The following is a 13,095-nucleotide window of genomic DNA, read 5'->3' as shown; positions in this document are numbered from 1 at the left end:
CCTGGAAAAATTCAGTCCAGTAAGGTCCATCAAACAATAATTAAATAAATGACCAGTTCATTTGTTTTAGGTGTTGCTTGAAGGATAATTGTTGACTGGGATACCAGGAGAGTTCCCCTGCTGTTCTTCGAATAGTGTCATGGGGTCTTTTGCATCCACCTGAGAGGACAGACAGGGCCTCAGTTTACTATCTTATCCAAAAGACGGCACCCCTGACAGTGTGGAACTGCACTGGAGAGTCAGTCTAGATTATGTGCTCAAGAGTGAGACTTGAACCTACAGCCTTCAGATAATAGAACTGCAGATGCTACTCTGAGCCATGACTGGCATCTTCCAGGAGTGGGAACTTTAGTCAATTTTTTTCTTCCTGAGTCAATTGCCACTTGAGCTGAGATGAGCTAGCTTAGTATAAGCTGGGATTGAAGCTGTGACTTTCCTCAACTGGGTACTTCATTTACTAACTGAACACATTCACTAAGCCATCAGCGGTGAGCTACCAAAATTTTAAAGTTATGTTTTTTTTAAGCACCCCTTCTTTTGGTAGGCAGACAGATCACAGGCCCCTGCCAAGCACTCTGGAGGGTCATGCTTTAAATCAAGCTCCAATTTTTCCCGACCTAATCTCTATTATTATCTGAGACAGGCTGCTTGGATTTGAGAGCTCACTACCTCAGTTTTCAAGCATGTCAGCCAATTGTGAATCTGGTTCAATCTCTTTCAAAAGATTTTTAAAACATTTGAACACAATTGCCGAAGTAAATCATGTTATCTTAAGTGTTTGGCTGAAATATAGTCCTCCTAGGACACAAATTAAATTTTGAAAACAACTATCATTGTATTGGTATTAAAACTGTACTGGAATATTAGTAACTGCACTGGAACTTTTTTTGTGACAAACCACATTTACTTTGCACATAACAATGCCATTGCTGGTATTACTATTATTGTGAAGAAACAGCAATGGAAGACTCCCAATAGTGTATTGAATAGTAAATTATGACATAATTAGTGTAGAACTCACTTTAAATTGAATGTAAGCTTGCTAGCCATTGCCTTAATGAAAAAAAGTTGTTTTCCTGAACATCACAACTATTTTATTTCAGCCAGGAATATTTAATAACCTTATCACTTCAGTTCTGGCTGTGCTAAGCACCATTCCTCAGATGAGTGAAGTGGCAGGTGGTCTGTTCCCAGTTGTCTGTCAACAGTCTATTGATTTGCTGACAGTACATGACAGCATTAGAACATTACAGCGCAGTACAGGCCCTTCGGCCCTCGATGTTGCGCCGACCTGTGAAACCATCTGACCTACACTATTCCATTTTCATCCATATGTCTATCCAATGACCACTTAAATGCCCTTAAAGTTGGCGAATCTACTACTGTTGCAGCCCTGGTGATTCTTTGTTTTATTTTTCTTCCTGTCCTGTGTCTCCGTGCAGGTCTTCAGTAGTAAAAGAAAATGTATTACAACTCTGATCACAGCAGTAAGGAGTGGCAACACATTTATCTAACCAGACAGCTGCCCAGCTTCATCTACTTTTGTTCCAGAAGTTTTTCTGGCAAATATATGGCAAATATATTGGCTGTGGTATTGCCTATGGCCAGTTTTTTTAAAATATAAGATCATGATGGAGATGGGTGAGACAATTCAGAAATTTGCTCACAGAGCCACCTAATGACCAGAGGCTGCAACTAATTGTGACACATGTTTTTTTTTGAGGATTTATTTTTGAAAGATTGAAGGAATGTTAAACTTTGGGGTTTTCAAAGGGGGTCATGTAAAGGCCACTTGACTTTGAAAAACAGTCCCTGGAAATGTTTTTTAAAAGGGGCACTGAGTGGTCTTGTGATGAAAATAAGCCTTTCTGGGAAACCACTTGACTTCCAGCAACAACAACAAGCCTGTCTCGGAAACTACTTGACCTCCAGCTCAACAAACAACAGAGAACTGAGGACACCTGAAGAAGTTGTTTACAAAGAAGTGACTGGTCAAGATTGATGGAGGTCAAAAGGCTGACCTCCTGTTGTCGGTTTCGCGTTTGAATTGTTTTGAGTTAGGGTTGAACTGTATGAAAAGGCAGAGAACTTCCAAGGAGGGAAGATAACTTCCAAGGAGAGAAGAGAATTCCCAAGGAAAGAGAGAAGACCACAACCCAGCTTAGCTTTCCAGCACCTGTCTAAAAGACCCTGAGAAGTTCACTGTGTCAATTTATCTCATCGCCTGTCTTTGAAGAAAAGACTGCTAAATTAATTCTTAATGCTGCCTGAAAAGAACTGTTCTCAAAGATCCCAGTGAACTGTCTATATGTACTTAGAGGCCATACTGTATGCCAGTTTTGGAACACAACATAGCACATCTGCTTTTTCTTCAGGAATGAACAAGTATTCAGCCCAAGATTTTTTTTTGTCTGTCACAGAACTCTAAAAGCAAAACCCCCTTTTTCTCCCCCTGTTAACCGGTGTGTGTGTATGTGTCTCTCTAAGGTAAAAGGGGAACTTTAATATTTCAATCTGTGTGTTTATGCTTTACGTCATTACTGGTTAAGATTTGTTTTACAATAAACTGATAGTTTTGTTGTTTATTAAAGAAACTTGGTTGGTGTGTTTTATTCTAGGATAAAAATAGAGTCTATGATTAGGAATTGGGAGGCACAGTGATGCAGTGGTTAGCACCGCAGCCTCACAGCTCCAGGGACCCGGGTTCAATTCTGGGTACTGCCTGTACGGAGTTTGCAAGTTCTCCCTGTGACTGCGTGAGTTTTCGCCGGGTGCTCCGGTTTCCTCCCACAGCCAAAGACTTGCAGGTGATAGGTAAATTGGCCATTGTAAATTGCCCCTAGTGTAGGTAGGTGGTAGGGAATATGGGATTACTGTTCTTTCTTCTTTTGGGCCTCCTTATCTCGAGAGACAATGGATACGCGCCTGGAGGTGTCAGTGGTTTGTGAAGCAGCGCCTGGAGTGGCTATAAAGGCCAATTCTAGAGTGACAGGCTCTTCCACAGGTGCTGCAGAGAAATTTGTTTGTCGGGGCTGTTGCACAGTTGGCTCTCCCCTTGCGCCTCTGTCTTTTTTCCTGCCAACTACTAAGTCTCTTCGACTTGCCACATTTTAGCCCTGTCTTTATGGCTGCCTGCCAGCTCTGGCGAACGCTGGTAACTGACTCCCACGACTTGTGATCCATGTCACAGGATTTCATGTCGCGTTTGCAGATGTCTTTATAACGGAGACATGGACGGCCGATGGGTCTGATACCAGTGGCGAGCTCGCTGTACAATGTGTCTTTGGGGATCCTGCCATCCTCCATGCGGCTCACATGGCCAAGCCATCTCAAGCGCCGCTGACTCAGTAGTGTGTACAAGCTGGGGATGTTGGCCGCCTCGAGGACTTCTGTGTTGGATATACGGTCCTGCCACCTGATGCCAAGTATTCTCCAGAGGCAGCGAAGATGGAATGAATTGAGACGTTGCTCTTGGCTGACATATGTTGTCCAGGCCTCGCTGCCATAGAGCAAGGTACTGAGGACACAGGCCTGATACACTCGGACTTTTGTGTTCCGTGTCAGTGCGCCATTTTCCCACACTCTCTTGGCCAGTATGGACATAGCAGTGGAAGCCTTACCCATGCGCTTGTTAATTTCTGCATCTAGAGACAGGTTACTGGTGATAGTTGAGCCTAGGTAGGTGAACTCTTGAACCACTTCCAGAGTGTGGTCGCCAATATTGATGGATGGAGCATTTCTGACGTCCTGCCCCATGATGTTCGTTTTCTTGAGGCTGATGGTTAGGCCAAATTCATTGCAGGCAGCCGCAAACCTGTCGATGAGACTCTGCAGGCACTCTTCAGTGTGAGATGTTAAAGCAGCATCGTCAGCAAAGAGGAGTTCCCTGATGAGGACTTTCCGTACTTTGGACTTTCCTCTTAGACGGGCAAGGTTGAACAACCTGCCCCCTGATCTTGTGTGGAGGAAAATTCCTTCTTCAGAGGACTTGAACGCATGTGAAAGCAGCAGGGAGAAGAAAATCCCAAAAAGTGTTGGTGCGAGAACACAGCCCTGTTTCACGCCACTCAGGATAGGAAAGGGCTCTGATGAGGAGCCACCATGTTGAATTGTGCCTTTCATATTGTCATGGAATGAGGTGATGATACTTAGTAGCTTTGGTGGGCTGTAGGGTTAGTATAAATGGGTGGTTCTTGGTCGGCACAAACTCGGTGGGCCGAAGGGCCTGTTTCAGTGCTGTATCTCTAAATAAATAAATAAGTAAACCGTATCGGTAAGTAGGGAAAATTTTAAATATATGACGTGACCCATGCAGTCGTGGAACTAGAATAAACAGTGCATTCCTCCTGCCTCAGTCGTAACACTTGCCATCGCAAAAGTGAATGGGAAATATTGGCATGCCTATTTGCAATGGAATATGCTGATAGACGCATGATCTATAATTGTGGTCATAGAAATTTCGATTTGCCGACAGGAACTGCATGCCTTGCATGAGATTTTAAATTTATATCCCCACAAATCTCTTTAATATGATAAATAGCTTATATCTGTATGTATTTCCTGTCAATTTTTTTCCATTATAAATTCTTATGTCTCTGTTCATAATGGAAATTGTCTCTGTAAATTTGCCATTGACACTTTCCCACCAGTGATTGTGCTGCAACAGGACAACAGACTCTTCACGCATATGATCATACAAAAAGATAAATAGGAAAAGAATGGCTGCTCCTTTGAGCCACTGCCAAACAGGCAAGATGCAGCTAAGCATCATGACTTCCAGTGTTTCCTCCCATGGCTAGTTATTTAAAAAGAAAAAATAAATAAAGACTTGCATTCATATAGCACCTTTCATACCCTCAGGACATCCCAAAGCAACTTCCAGCCAATGAAGTATTTTTGAAGTGCGGTCACTGTGCTAATGTAGGAATTGTCATATCCTGGGAGAGGCACAAACACAAATAAAGGAACACCTTAAGCAGGAGATGGTAATCTGGGAAATTTCTCTCCTGCTCCCAAAGATAATCGAAACAAGTTGCTGGAGATCACAGTAACCACGAGATACATACATAGTGGGCTGAATTTTACCAACCCCTAAACACTGTAGGTCGTGACAGGGAGGCCTGTAAAATGCTAGCAGGAGCGGCCAGCCACGATGCCCAGAAGGCCCCGCTGGATATTGGCGGCAGTGAGGCCTTGGGGCGGCCCCACCCCCCCACCACCGCCGCTTGGCGGCGAGGCCTTCATTAAATATGTAAATCACCAAAATTAACATGCAAATGACCTTACCTGCTGGCGGCGGCCATCCCATGCCAGTTTTACAGCCGCCGATTGCAACCTGCGTGCCTTTGGTATGGAGTTCCGAGGCAAGAAACGGGTGGAGCGGGGGGAGGACTAAAATTATCAGGGCGGGAGGGCAGGGGGAGTGGAGAAAACCTTTTCATTGGCTGAGGGGATGGGGGGAAAGGGTTGAAGGGCAAAAGTGACGAGCTGGTGGGGAAAGTCCGCGATGTCAATAAAGTTAATTCAGGGTCGGTGGCCCAAAAATAGACATTGGGGCATGGGGTGAAAGGGCCTGCAGGTTTCAATAAAATTTTAAATGAGGTGTTATTGAATTCCCCTTTAAATATTAAAATTTCATCTAATGGCACTGGAGTCCTTTAAAAATGACGCCGGCGCCTGCGCGGTGGCGCCGGATGCCTTTGCCAGGGACATGACGGCCATCCCCTCTATGTCATCGGGGGCGGCCACTCCGCCCCCTCTATTTAAATGAGCCCCCACATGTAATATCGCGGGGGCTCAGCGGCGGCACTTCTGTGTCGTAAGGCGACCAACTTCACAGCGCGCTGCTGCAGAACGCGATGCGCTGATAAAATTCAGCCCAGTGTCTCATCTGCTTTTTGTATGAAATGATATTAGTCACATAAAGGAACTTGCCCACCTTTTTTGAAGCATTACAGCAAATTAGCACTCATCACTTGAGCTGGCAACTTGTTCCAAGCATTGATAGCCCTCTGCATAAAGAAAAACCTCCTGACATCTAATCTCATTGCATGCTTATGCAACCTATACTCACAACCCCTCATTTTCCCTAACCTATCTGGACAACTAAAATAAAAGCAAAATACTGCAGATGCTGGAAAACTAAAATACAAACAGAAAGTGCTGGAAATACTCAGCAGGTCAGGCAGCATCTGTGGGGAGAGAAGCAGAGTTAACGGAAATGTTATCTCTGCTTCTCTCTCCACAGATGCTGCCTGACCTGCTGAGTATTTCCAGCACTTTCTATCTGTACAACTAGTCTTTCCACACAGACACAGTCTAATCCTTTTAAATACTTCAATTAAATTTCCCCAAATTCTACACTTCTATAGAGTAAAAAGCCCCAGCAGTTTAAGCCTATCTTGGTAACTAGAAGTTTTTAAGCTAAGGATCATTGCAGTGGCCCTTGTTTGAACTGTTTCCAAGGCTTTAATATCACCCATCATGCGAGGGGACTAAAAATGATCGCAGTATGAGATGCAGCCAAACCATCGCACATTGTCTAAATGGAAAAGATATAAGACTGCTTGCTGAACTGTTCAATGCTGCATAGACATCAAGTAAAAGGTAAATGATGAGTTAAAGCTGGTAATAGCTGGTTTCAAACGTTTGACCTTTCCTGTTTCTTTCTTGTAGGTAGGAGGTGTAGTCCAATTTCACTGCAAGAAGGGGCATTTACTGCAAGGATCCACCACTCGGATTTGCCTTCCTGACCTCACCTGGAGTGGAATTCAACCAGAATGCATACGTATGTAAATTAATCCAAAAGTGTAAAAAGAAAGTGTTTTGCAACAAAGTTTGGCATGCGTGACAGCTTCTGGTTACATTTATCAATGTCTGTTACAAATTGATTTTGTTCGGTCTAGAACATAAAACTGTGTAGCATGTCATTTGCAAATGATCGCTCCAAATTTGATTCGGTTGAATAAGGGAACTGGTAAGGAATTTTATTTAATCCTTATTAGATTCAAAGCTCAAAATATTCAAAATTTAAAAATCCGTTCTGAATATGTCACTGATCGTGATTTTTTTCTTTTTAATGGTATTTAGCCTTGAACACCTAAAGGCTTTGTTTCATTTTTGCATTAAGCTGTTTCTTTTCATATAACAAGTTCAAAATAAACCTGCGGGAGCTTTCTGAAATAGAGTATTATGGAAACAAAACTGGGAATTTGCAATAAACCCAATCCCATAGTGCAGAAAAGTTTTTTTTTTCCTTTAGTTTTGGACTAAAAGTATAAATCTTGGCTTCACTTTTGATTTGGATTCAGAATTACTTGATCTCCAAATAATGTAATTGTCTCACAGCATAAAAACAAATTGATAGTGAAATGCAGAACTTAATGTCAGTATAGCGGGTGAAATGAGTCGGGACTTTTATGTTATGCTTCTCCAGAGATATTTATCTGATGATCAGATACTCCATGTAACTTGATGGCGTTTATGCTGCTGGGACTGGATGGGGGTTGAGGAAGAGAAAGGGCAGGCAATGGTGAGGGTATGGGCATGTTTGAATATTATGGGATTTTGCTTCATTATCTTGCGGGGAGTGGCGACAATGCAGAACTCAGGGAATGAAATGGATGTTGGACAGTCCTTAATATGGTAGGTTGGATACAATCTGCAGAAGGAGCGGGCTTGATCGGCCAGCTGGACTTTCCTCAGTGGCATGATCTTAATTTATCAGTAAACATAAATCTCCTGCGTTCGGTCCCCTCTGTGATAAAAATATTTGCTTTATACAATTTTTACATACAATTACATGGAATTACAGCACAGAAAGAAACCATTTGGTCCAACTGGTTTTTGCTGATGTTTATATTGAATACGAGTCTCCTCCAATTCTAATTACCTCTTCCCACCCTGTAAAACCGCAAGTCTGGTTTTAACTGCACAATGTGCATCTTTTTTTCCCTGCCCAGAAGGCAAACTGATGGACAGACTTGGCTCCCTGTCAGGCGGGAACACTCTGGAGGATGCCACATCTCTGGAGCAGGCAAGGAGCCTGCAGCTAAGTTAGTGTTAGTGTGGGTGGATCTTGTGGAGATGGACCCCGATACCTGTGGGGGGAGCAGTGGATCCCCAATCCCAGTGGGATGAATATAGTCTGGGTCTGATACCAAGGGTCATTGGATGGAGCGGGGCTGGGATCTGATGACAGGGAGCTGGGGTTTGATGGCGGGCAGGGAAGAAGATAAGTTTCATGGGCCAGGAGGAAATGTTGCTACTTCTCTTGGCCCACAAGTAGTGCTGTAAAGAAACTTAACATTTTCACAAAGCAGTCCTTGCCTCCCATCAGCTGCCAGGTTTCCCGAGGTCCAGAAAACCCAGCTAACCAGGTTTAAACCTGCAAGACAAGTTGAATCTGAGTCACACAGCACCATTGTAATATTTAAACCCGCCTCCTGGGAGCAGGTTCGACACTCGTCATCCCCCATCTCACCTCCTTTAAATCTGGAGGCAGGGGCAGGATTTTTAGGCCCTTAATGAGGTTGGCATGGAGGGGGCAGACGCAATAATTAGTACCGCTGGCCAGTGTGCTGGTTTTACGTTGCCGTTTCTATTGCTGGTGATTTTTCTTGGGACTGAGGAAGGTGGGCCCAGGAAACTCGCCTGATTTGGAAATAAAGGCAATTAATCTTGTTAAGGAGCTCTTTGTCAGTTTGTTAAGGGCCAGTTTGGAATTTTGGGTTACACACTGGACCAAGGACAGACCAGGTGCATGGAGGTGGTAACACAGCAGGGAGCCAGACATGGCTGCACCCTAATATTAGGAGCACCCACAGAGGGAGCATGGCTGAGAGGGGCATTCAGCCATTGGCACACAGATGCCATAGGTTGAGCAGAGGTTGCAGGGAGAGTGATCTGTATGTGCTCGGGCAGTGCCAAGGTTTGTGAACCTCCTGGCACTATGAGGACATAAGAGGATGAGGTTAGGTTTCCAGACATTTTTGTGAGTGTAGCTGAGTGCAAGCAAGGCAACAGCCGGTGATGGGATTACAATTTTCAGATATTGGGTCCCGCGGTGATCAGGATCAACATCCTCAACAGCAGAAGCAGAGCCCTGGGTCTGAGGAGGGCAGAGGAGAGGGACAAGTGGCAGGGAGGCAATGGAGGCCATATCCGTAATGTAGGATCTACCACCGAAGATGGAACTGCCTGGACACATGGAGAACCAGTGCCGCAGGAGGTTGTGTTTATTCAGGCAGATGATCACTGAGATTTGTGCCTTGATTGAGGAAAACCTCACAACTCATAGCACTGTTCGCCATGTCCTGCCAATAGTCATCAAAGTCACTGTGGCCTTGAACATCATCGCCTCTTGCACCTTCCAATGATCATTTGTGGACCTTGGTGGCGTCTCTCCAGCGGCAGCAGACCATTGCATATCACAAGTTACTGATTCCCCATTTGCAAGGACTAGTCAGTACATACAACTTCAAACAGATAGGGGCTCACAGGCACAAGGGGCAGTGGGATTTGCCTCCATTGCTGGATTCCTGTGGAGACTGGGCATCATCGATTGCACCCCTATGACTGTCAAGGCACTGAGTGATCAGCTCGTGAGAGTCATCAATAGGAAGGGCTTCTATTCATTCAACGTTCAGCTGGTCTGCGACCACAAGAGCTTCATGCGTGTGTGAGTTCACTTTCCTGGCAGCTGCCATGACACCTTCACCTCTGGCAGTCCAGGGTGCCGCAGCTCTTCATGCCACCATCCAAACTTTGTGGATGGATTCTAGGGGAAAAGGGTTGTCCCTTGAAGAGATGGCTACTCACCCTTTTACGGAACCCCAAGCCGGAGGTATAGAGGCATTAAACTGAAGCCATTCTGCTCACAAGGACCATCGACAAACAGGCCACTGGGCTTCTGAAGGTAGGGTTCTGGTGCCTGGACCGGTCGGGTGGTGCCCTGCAGTTCACTCCAGGAAGAGTCTTGCGCATTGCGCTCTCCATAAAATGGCCTTCCAGAGAGGTGTGTACTTTGAAGAGAGTGAGGCTCCAGTTCATTGGAGGAAGAGGAGGAGCAGGACATGGAAAAAGAGGAGAGGAAGATGCGGAACATAGAGATGCCCCAGGTGTCCAGGCAGCTGGCCCAGTCCAGCACAGGATGTCGTCAATGTCAGGGAGCATCAGATCCAGGCATGTTTCAGTTGAGCCCTTCTATGCAGGAGGAGCGCATTAACTGGAACTCATTTTGAGCTAATTGTGATAACACTTCCATTGAAGATGCAGCCTTGAATGGATACATTCTTTCCGGCAATGAATGGTGCACATCTGCCCAATTGTTTCATTGTCCGGCTACAAAGATCCTTGTTTCCCTTCATCACTTCCTCCCTCTTTTCCAGTTTCACCATTAAAGAATGGAAGCTCACATGCCTGGTGTCATTTGTCAATACTTACAATGTCTTCCAAAAGTAACAAATGAAGCAAACCTCAGTGAATCACTCAGTGCTCTGCTCCACATGGTGGTCTCCGCTCTTGGCCACTCCTACATGGTGCTTCCCTTGTAGCCTCAGATGAGGTGGAGGTAGCCTACTCGCTTGTTTCTGCTTGTGGCTGAGATACACGTGGTAGTCATCCTTGTCATGGAGCTGCCCATGGGGGCACCTCCAGAGGCTGCTGCACAGGTGTCAATGCAGGGACAACCTCTGTCACGGGTCCTGCTTCATAGATGGTCCCTCAGTCTCTCAATCCGAGGGGTCAAAGAGGCCGATGATGATGATGGCACTCTCATCCTCATCGCTGACAGCCTCAGCCCTTTGGTGCTGCTCTGGGTGGCTGGAGGCGAGCACCATTTGGGGTGCATCTGGCTTCTATTCCAAATAGCTTTGAGCCATTAGCACCACTAACCGGTCAATGCCACAGTGCATTGCATGCATCCTGTGCGCTGCTCCTGCATCTATTCTGAGTGCTGCTGCAGACAGCTCTCCATGAGATTGGCCTCTCCCTCAATGGAGGAGCTCAAGTGTTCAAGATCCTGAGTCATGGTGGCATACATGAGCTGAATGGGCTCCTCCATTCTCAGCCCATGACCCTGCACTGCCTCAAGGAACTCTGACATGTGGATACACATCTGTTGCTGCTGATCTAAGTAAAGCCTCCTTTCCTGTGACTCCCAAGGCCCAGTATTTATGCCCAGCTGACCAAGGCTATGTCTGTTCTCCATCCTCCAAGGCAGTCTGTTCATAGCTGCATCTGCCTCCTTCACCATCTCCTGCTCACTAGTGACATGTGTGTGCAAGGACCCACTAAGATGAGTGTATTTGTGCTGGTGAGGGGTATGCTTGAAGATGTAATAATGCTGGCTCTACTGTCTCTTGCAATGGCCCTGGTGCTGTGACATGACTCGGGCATTCCCACTTCATGCCAGAACCTGTGGGAGACACAAGAAGGAGCTCATGAGAACTAGCCGTCAACAGCAGAAGCTTCCCAATGCAACTGAGTCTTTGGCATAGTGTTGGACAGGGAGGATTGCATTCCATCCAGTTCATAATATCTTTTCACCCTCTCCTCCAGCTATGACCATCTCTCTTTCCCTGACTTGCTCCTATGGAGCCATCCTAGTGATTTCCATGGCTTCCTTCTCCACAGCAGTGGCAATTGTGAGATGTGGCACCTCCTCCACTCAGAGCCCTTTCCCTGATATTGTGCAATCTTCTGCAGTCATAGAGAGATACAGCACTGAAACAGGCCCTTTGGCCCACCAAGTCTGTGCCAACCATCAACCACCCATTTATACTAATCCAACATTAATCCCATATTCTCTCCCACATCCCCACCATTCTCCTACCACCTACCTACACTAGGGGCAATTTACAATGGCCAATTTACCTATCAACCTGCAAGTATTTGGCTGTGGGAGGAAACCAGAGCACCCGGCAGAAACCCACGCAGTCACAAGGAGAACTTGCAAACTCCACACAGGCAGTACCCAGAAGCGAACCTGGGTTGTTGGAACTGTGAGACTGCAGTGCTAACCACTGCAACACTGTGCCGCCCTACTGTGCAAGTAAAAAGGAGAGGGAAATAAGGTACTGCTGGCCTCCTTGACCAATGCCAGTGGCTCATTGACATAAGTTACATGCATCAGTGTTGGCAGCTCCTCAGTAGCACTAGAGATCTGAGCCTTGCTGAGGGATCAGTTAACTACCCTGTGCACACATTACTCCCATGTTCAGGAGTAGCATACACCTTCAGTCTCCTCAGCTGGAGTGTCTGCTGGAGGTTGAATAGCCAGAGGCCTGTCGTCAAGTTCTAGCATTCACCTTGCCAGAGCGAAAAAAGTCATTGAACCTTTTGTGGCACTGGACCCAGTTCCTCCTGACCACACTTCTGCTGTTGACTGTTTTAGCTACCTCCAGCCATGCCTGCTTTGTTTGGCTGGGTGACTTTCTCCTTCCACCCTCTGGTAACAGGATGTGCCTTCTCTCCCTCACAGACCCCCAGGTGGTCCTTGAGGTCAGCATCTGAGAAACAAGGGGCAGTCCTGCCCACAGATGCCAGGCCTCTGCCTCACCTCCTACTCCCTGGTTTTTGCATTTCTCCTTTCAAATGGCTGCATCAGTAATGGCTGCCATGATGCCTTTAAATAGGGCCCATGTTTCAGCAGTCCAGCCTCCATCCCGCAGCCACTAAATGGCTGCCCAACCTGCCCTCCAGCCGATTAGCAGCCTGCCCCTGAAAAAAGTTTGGCTGTGACTACTCCCCCCCACCACCCCTCCCCACCAAGGCAGGGTCGGGACCTAGAAATGGTCCCAAAGTCAGTTTCCCAACCCCAGAGGCAAAATCCTGCCCCAGGCTGGGATCGGGTTTTGAGATTTTTAAATTATTCACGTCACATCCGACCAACCCAACAGCTGTTTGTGCTTAAAATTACCCTCAAAGTATTTGATAAATCCTCTCTAATCTGACAGAGATGAGGTATTTAGATGATTATGTAATGCAATATCCATTATAATAATAAAAATGAATAGTGTGCCTATTCCTTTCTGGAATGCCATCTAATTAGCAAAGTGCACTACATAGTTGCCTTTGAAGCATGCAGTATGAATG

General features: G+C 46.0%; 1 protein-coding gene across 1 annotated transcript in view; it reads left to right on the top strand.

The window, feature by feature from the left end:
• The window catches only part of csmd3b (CUB and Sushi multiple domains 3b), a 2,327,439-nt gene that overhangs the window by 2,275,888 nt on the left and 38,456 nt on the right, over positions 1 to 13,095 (top strand). The window contains exon 63 of the mRNA XM_068032163.1: positions 6,676 to 6,787. Coding sequence (XP_067888264.1) covers positions 6,676 to 6,787 — 112 coding nt within the window. The remainder of the gene's footprint in view (positions 1 to 6,675; positions 6,788 to 13,095) is intronic.

The sequence above is a fragment of the Heterodontus francisci genome, chromosome 5, assembly GCF_036365525.1.
Source record: "Heterodontus francisci isolate sHetFra1 chromosome 5, sHetFra1.hap1, whole genome shotgun sequence".
Classification (NCBI taxonomy): domain Eukaryota; kingdom Metazoa; phylum Chordata; class Chondrichthyes; order Heterodontiformes; family Heterodontidae; genus Heterodontus; species Heterodontus francisci.
The sequence above is the reverse complement of the archived record's forward strand: the minus strand, read 5'-3'. Positions and strand labels throughout refer to the sequence as shown.